Source organism: Nerophis ophidion, linkage group LG24, assembly GCF_033978795.1.
Source record: "Nerophis ophidion isolate RoL-2023_Sa linkage group LG24, RoL_Noph_v1.0, whole genome shotgun sequence".
Lineage (NCBI taxonomy): Eukaryota > Metazoa > Chordata > Actinopteri > Syngnathiformes > Syngnathidae > Nerophis > Nerophis ophidion.
Genome location: NC_084634.1, coordinates 15,046,763 through 15,054,697, shown reverse-complemented (window position 1 = coordinate 15,054,697; position 7,935 = coordinate 15,046,763). Strand labels below are relative to the sequence as shown.

Here is a 7,935-nt window from a genome sequence, read left to right as displayed (position 1 = left end):
GAATGTGTAATGTCTTTGCTATTTTCTTATATCCATATCCTTTCTTATGAAGAGAAATTACCTCCTCTCTTGACTTCTTTGACCACTCCCTGGACTTCACCATGTTGCAAATACACCATTGACCATCTACAAGAAGATGAGCGTCACAGTCTTTTTCAATCAGTTTAATTGTTGCTCGTTATGGTTCTAATCACATCCACAGGTGTTTTCAACACCTGATTGAAAATACCTTATTCAAATTCTGTTCTTAAGAGTTATGATCTTCAAGGGGTTGAATAATTTTGTAAATGAGATATTAAGAAAAATGTCCTTTTTTGGTATTTTGTAAAATACAGTGTTACAATTTAAAATGCATTTGTCTATTTGACACATCTTTATTTGATATGACTATAAACAAAATACGGAATAAATGTCTAACTTGCTAAAACACCAAACTTGTGAGGGGGTTGAATAATTTTGATGACAACTGTACCCACCATGCAGTTTATATATCAATGATGAAATATTAACATTGCAACACATGCCAATACAGCCGGTTTAGTTTACTAAATTGCAATTTTAAATTTCCCGCGGGGTTTGTTGTTGAAAACGTTGCGGAATGATGACGCGGGCGCGTGACGTCACGGACTGTCAGGAAATATCAGCGAAGCACTACTGCGGCTAAAAGTTGTCTCTTTTCATCGCGCAATTACACAGTATTTTGGACATCTGTGTTGCTGAATCTTTTGCAATTTGTTCAATTAATAATGGAGAAGTCAAAGTACAAAGATGGAGTTGGAAAGCTTTAGCCTTTAGCCACACAAACACACGGTGATTCCTTGTTTAAAATTCCCGGAGGTGAAGCTTTACTATGGATCAGAGCGGTCAAGCGAACATGAATCCCGACCACTTGTCAACCGGCAGGTTTCGGTGAGAAAATTGTGTTAAAAAGTCGCCTCTTACCGGAGATTTGTGGAGTTTGCACCGTCCTTGTATCTGCCGTGACTTCCCTCAGACACTGGCCTCAAGACACCCGTGGACACACCCCTCCGACTATCAGGTACTATTTAAACTCACTAAAACACGAGCAACACAATAGAAAGATAAGGGATTTCCCAGAAATATCCTAGTAAATGTGTCTAAAAACATCTGAATCCGTCTGTGGAGAGGCGGAGCCGACAGTGGGTTAGGACAGACGACAGTCCTACCCGAGATGGCGGCCAGGGGGCGGGGCATGCGGCGCAGAGTAGAGGCGGGACGCACTCAGAGCGACGCTGCAGCCAACCAAGTCAGGTGCGTAAGCGACACACCTGTGCTCAATCTTTACATCTGCTGCTGCAGTACAAAAGGGGCGAAGGAGGAACGATCGGAAAGAAGTAGGCGAGGAAACCACGGCAACGAACGACCGACAAGCACAACGAACGAGATCCAAACGAAGATCTCCCGTCCAAAGGCAACACCTAGTAACTCCCTTCTAGCTGATTTTGAGAAAACAAAGGAAAACCAATCTATCTTGATGCTGTCTTACAAAGATCTACAAAGTCATCAAACATATAAAAGTTTTCTTGAGCTTTCATTTTCTTGCCGATTGAGAGCCATGGATTGAATCTGCTCTCATGAACGTGTGCCCTTTCTCCAGATATTTTATCACAATCTCGGGTGGGCCCCATTCTGCGTTTGCACATTGGGCAAGAGCCGTGTACAGCGTCCAGTTTTTATTTTGACCTCCACAGTTATCTGCCCAAAAGAGTATGCAAGGGGAAGAATCAATACATTTAATGAAGGTGCTTGCAACATCCTGGGCCAATCTTCCAAATATCCCCTCGTGCCATAATATCACTTAATCAGGTTGACCGTCGGCCCCCAATCGTGCAAATCTCTCATTAAAGACAATAAGGCAACTGACAAAGAAGCTCCGATTGGTCCCTTGAGATACTAGGTTTTTATGTTGTATCTACGCGGTTATGTGGTAGTTGCTAGGTCCTGCAATGCGCGTAACAGCTTACTTACGGAACAAATTACAATATCGCATACACTAATGTAAAGCATATCACCCCGGAACTCCAAAATTATTATCAGCTCAGTTTTGACCAAAATTGAGTTACTGGGTTTTGCCTTTGGACGGGAGAGATGAGGCACCGCAGCGGACGCAACCATCGGGCACCGATAGGTGCGCGAAGGCAAACAGGAAGAGCCAGCGAGCCAGAAATTGGCGTGACCGGCTGGCCAGACTACATGATTATTGAAACAATAAATCAGAGTCAACCCTGTTACGATGCGTCCTGCATCGAGTGTCACTGCAACCCACACGATGACGAGTGGAGACCCGTCACACCGTCCCAATGCAATTACCTTTTTTTTTTTTAACTTTATTTTTTTTTTACATTTTTTTTCTAGTCCTTCGCTATCAATATCATCATCCAAAAATATTTCACCTAGCTCAAATTAATGGGGAAATTGTCGTTTTCTCGGTCCGAATAGCTCTTGCTGCTGGAGGCTCCCATTATAAACAATGTGAGGACGTGAGGAACCCTCACCCTTGTGACGTCATCGTCTGTGACTTCCGGTAAAGACGAGGCTTTTTTATCAGCACCAAAAGTTGCGAACTATATCGTGGATGTTCTCTACTAAATCCTTTCAGCAAAAATATGGCAATATCGCAAAATGATCAAGTATGACACATAGAATGGACCTGCTATCCCCGTTTAAATAAGAAAATCTAATTTCAGTAGGCCTTTAATGTACCCTAAGATTTTTTTTGTTAAAATAAAGCCAATAATGCAATTTTTTTGTGGTCCACTTTATTTAGAAAAGTACCGAAAAGTAGCAAAACACTTTTAGTGCCGGTACCAAAATATTGATATCGTTACAACAATAGTCGTGTCTTAATGAAATTAAACAATGGACGTCCGCACATTTTTTGCAACTTAACGCCAGAAAAACGGAAATGCTGATTATCGGTCCTGCTAGACACCGACCTCTATTTAATAATACAACTCTAACATTTGACAACATAACAATTAAACAAGGTGACTCGGTAAAAAATCTGGGTATTATCTTCGACTCAACTCTCTCCTTTGAGGCACACATTAAAATCGTTACTAAAACGGCCTTCTTTCATCTCCGTAATATCGCTAAAATTTGCTCCATTTTGTCCACTAGCGACGCTGAGATCATTATCCATGCGTTTGTTACGTCTCGTCTCGATTACTGTAACGTATTATTTTCGGGTCTCCCCATGTCTAGCATTAAAAGATTACAGTTGGTACAAAATGCGGCTGCTAGACTTTTGACAAGAACAAGAAAGTTTGATCATATTACGCCTGTACTGGCTCACCTGCACTGGCTTCCTGTGCACTTAAGATGTGACTTTAAGGTTTTACTACTTACGTATAAAATACTACACGGTCTAGCTCCATCCTATCTTGCCGATTGTATTGTACCATATGTCCCGGCAAGAAATCTGCGTTCAAAAGACTCCGGCTTACTAGTGATTCCTTAAGCCCAAAAAAAGTCTGCGGGCTATAGAGCGTTTTCCGTTCGGGCTCCAGTACTCTGGAATGCCCTCCTGGTAACAGTTCGAGATGCTACCTCAGTAGAAGCATTTAAGTCTCACCTTAAAACTCATTTGTATACTCTAGCCTTTAAATAGACTTCCTTTTTAGACCAGTTGATCTGCCGCTTCTTTTCTTTTTCTCCTCTACCCCCCCCCTCCCTTGTGGAGGGGGTCCGGTCCGATGACCATGGATGAAGTACTGGCTGTGCAGAGTCGGGACCGAGGATGGACCGCTCGTCGCGACCCAGGATGGACCGCTCTTCTGTGTATCGGTTGGGGACATCTCTACGATGCTGATCCGACTCCGCTTGGGATGGTTTCCTGTGAACGGGACTCTCGCTGCTGTCTTGGATCCGCTTTGAATTGAACTCTCGCGGCTGTGTTGGAGCCACTATGGATTGAACTTTCACAGTATCATGTTAGACCCGCTCGACATCCATTGCTTTCGGTCCCCTAGAGGGTGGGGGGTTGCCCACAATTGAGGTCCTCTCCAAGGTTCTCATAGTCATCATTGTCACTGGCGTCCCCCTGGGTGTGAGTTTTCCTTGCCCTTATGTGGGTTCTTCCGAGGATGTCGTAGTCGTAGTGGTTTGTACAGTCCTTTGAGTCATTTGTGATTTAGGGTTATATAAATAAACATTGATTGATTGATTGATAGTGCAAAGTTGCGGCTTGTGGTCCGTACAATACGGTAATTATTTTTCAAATATGTTAGAAGTGTGCTGTTTCAAATCAACTCAAGAAAGTCCTGAATTTGTAGAAAAGTGGTGAGTGGAATAAACAGATCTAGAACCGGCGTACCCAATGACATGTCCAGTAAGCGCTCGCAGCGATGACAGTCTTTTACAGTCCAGGAGCAAAGCGGACTCACCTTATAGCAGAAGTCCTGCTGCCCACGGGGCTGACGGGGAGGGGTCTGATCACAGGGAAGAGTGCCTGGCTCCTCACACGGGCGCCGTTTTGAATCACGCCACGAGGAACTGGAAGACAAAACACAGGCCGTCACATCCTCCATCATATTTCGAAGGACGCCGGACGGAAGCGGGTTGGGGGGGGAAAGACAGCGGTGGCTTCTCGGTAACCCGATTCGGCGGCGATAAGAGCTCAATGAGAGCCGGGCGTGCGTCTGAGGAGGCCAACTGGGCTCTATTGTTGAGCAAGGCACGCTTCAATTGAGCAGGAAAGCGTCATAAATGAGTTAAGGACGCTGTGAAATCATTTAATTACCAACGACCGCTGGGCTGGGCTAAATCCGGCTTGACCCACAAGACTGTTGGAACGCCGGATGGGTCGGTTTTTAGGTCAGCCATCTTGCTTTTCATTTTTTTGTGTACTTGTTACTAAATACATGAATACTTTCTACGTGTAACAATAAACATTTCATACTTATGTTGACAAATGTGCGGTTTTTGAGACGGAAGGAATCATTACTACGTAGGTCAGGGGTCACCAACCTTTTCGAAACCAAGAGCTACTTCTTGGGTACTGATTAATGCGAAGGGCTACCAGTTTGATACACACTTAAATAAATGGCCAGAAATAGCCAATTTGCTCAATTTACCTTTAATAAATAAATCTATGTCACCTCTAAGCTTAGAGGTGACATAGCTTTCGCTGCTGCTGCTCCCAAGCTCTGGGACGACCTACGTCTGAGTGTTAGACAAGCCTCCTCTCTTCCTGTTTTTAAATCTCTCTTAAAAACATACTTTTATTCCTTGGCTTTTAACACTAAGTGATATCCATCCTGCAATGGCGCCCCATTATACACCTGCTGTGAACCTGTTTTTATGTTTTATTTATTTATTTTTTTATCATGTTCTGTTTGTGTTGTGTTGTTTGCTCGGTCTTCGTATCATCTTTTAACCTGTCCATTGTACAGCACTTTGGCTACCCCTGTGGTAAATTTTAAATGTGCTTTATAAATAAAGTTGATTTGATTTGATTTATATATATATATATTAAAACAATGGGTATTTCTGTCTGTCGTTCCGTCGTACCTTTTTTTCCTTTTTATGAGAGGTTTTTTGTAGAGAATGAATGATGGAAAAAACACTTAATTGAAAAGTTTAAAAGAGGATTAAAACACGAAAAAAATGAAAATTGAATTTTGAAACATAGTTTATCTTCAATTTCGACTCTTTAAAATTAAAAATTCAAACGAAAAAAATGAAGAGAAAAACTAGCTATTTGGAATATTTTTTTAAAAAATTTAAAAAATAATTTATGGAACATCATTAGTAATTTTTCCTGATTAAGATACATTTTAGAATTTTGATGACATGTTTTGAATAGGTTAAAATCCACTTTGAAATAAGATTTAAATTTGATTCTACAGATTTTCTAGATTTGCCAGTATATATTTTTTGAATTTTAATCATAATAAGTTTGAATAAATATTTCACAAATATTCTTTGTTGCTAAAATCCATCCATCCATCTTCTTCCGCTTATCCGAGGTCGGGTCGTGGGGGCAGCAGCCTAAGCAGGGAAGACCAGACTGCCCTCTACCCAGCCACTTCGTCCAGCTCCTCCCGGGGGATCCCGAGGCGTTCCCAGGCCAGCCGGGAGACATAGTCTTCCCAACGTGTCCTGGGTCTTCCCCGTGGCCTTCTACCGGTTGGACGTGCCCTAAACACCTCCATCGGGAGGCGTTCGGGTGGCATCCTGACCAGATGCCCGAACCACCTCATCTGGCTCCTCTCGGTGAAGAATTAAAATAAAATGTATTCATTATTCTTTACAATAAATAAAAAAATACTTGAACATTGACTTGAATTGTCAGGAAAGAAGAGGAAGGAATTTAAAAGGTAAAAAGGTATATGTGTTTAAAAATCCTAAAATAATTTTTAAGGTTGTATTTTTTCTCTAAAATTGTCTTTCTGAAAGTTATAAGAAGCAAAGTAAAAAAATGAATGAATTATTTTAAACAAGTAGACCAAGTCTTTAAAATATTTTCTTGGATTTTCAAATTCTATTTGAGTTTTGCCTCTCTTAGAATTAAAAATATCGAGCAAAGCGAGACCAGCTTGCTAGTAAATAAATAAAATTGAAAAAATAGAGGCAGCTCACTGGTAAGTGCTGCTATTTGAGATATTTTTAGAACAGGCCAGTGGGCGACTCATCTGGTCCTTACGGGCGACTTGGTGCCCGCGGGCACTGCGTTGGTGACCCCTGACGTAGGTCTAGCTTGTGTGCTATTGTGTGCTTAGCTGTTGCGGAGCTGCTCATGCCGAGCAGGCTATAGCTTGGCGCGTTCACCATTTTTTTCCCACCAAAATGCTCGACTAAATTAGAAGAAATGGTGTGCTTGTTGGAGGACATTTCGACGTTAACTGGCTGATGTTGGAGGATTCAGGGAACTTCTTTGTGGTAGCAGCACATAACTCAGTACCCGAGGTCCCAGACTCAGCCTAATTAGTACCACAACAAAACATCCATCCATCTATCCATTTTCTACCGCTTATCCAGTACGGGGTCACGGGGGGTGCTAGAGCCTATCTCAGCTACAATCGGGCGGAAGGCGGAGCACACCCTGGACAAGTCGCCACCTCATCGCAGGGCCAACACAGATAGACAGACAACATTCACACTCACATTCACACACTAGGGCCAATTTAGTGCTGCCAATCAACCTATCCCCAGGTGCATGTCTTTGGAAGTGGGAGGAAGCCGGAGTACCCGGAGGGAACCCACGCATTCACAAGGAGGACATGCAAACTCCACACAGAAAGATCCCGAGCGCAGGTTCGAACCCAGGACCTTCGTATTGTGAGGCAGACGCACTAACCCCCCCCCTCCACCGTGCTGCCCCACAAGAAAACATATTCTTGTAAACTCCTGACTATGAGACACTACTTTCTTTCCTACGCTTTGAGCACTGTGGCTTATAAAACGGTGTGGCTAATTTTTCTTGGCTGACGGCCTTGATGCAAATAGTAAAAAAAGAAAAATACAATAATTATTGTGCGTGCTATGTCGCCATCTTTTAACGAGTTTGCTCACTGCAGGAGTCGGGTGCTCTTCTGCTTAAAGGCCTTCTGAAACCCACTACTACCCACCACGCAGTCTGATAGTTTATAAATCAATGATGAAATATTAACATGGCAACACATGCCAATACGCCTTTTTTAGTTTACGAAATTACAATTTTAAATTTCGCGGGAGTTTCGTCTTGAAAACGTCGTGTAATGATGACGTGAACGCAAGACGTCACGGGGTTTTAGGAAGTATGAGCGATACGCACACACACACAGCTAAAAGTCGACTGTTTTAACGGCATAATTACACAGTATTTTGGAGATCTGTGTTGCTGAATCTTTTGCAATGTGTTCAATAAATATTGGAGAAGTCACAGTAGAAAGATGGAGTTGGGAAGCTTTAGCCTTTAGCCACACAAACACA

At 42.5% G+C, this 7,935-nt stretch overlaps 1 protein-coding gene across 2 annotated transcripts in view; it reads right to left on the bottom strand.

Annotated features, from left to right (window-relative positions):
* LOC133542358 (forkhead box protein N3-like) overlaps positions 1-7,935 on the bottom strand; it is a 232,241-nt gene that overhangs the window by 7,666 nt on the left and 216,640 nt on the right. For both annotated transcript variants that reach the window (XM_061886415.1, XM_061886416.1), the window contains exon 5: positions 4,407-4,515. In XM_061886415.1, the coding sequence (XP_061742399.1) occupies positions 4,407-4,515 (109 nt within the window). The remainder of the gene's footprint in view (positions 1-4,406; positions 4,516-7,935) is intronic.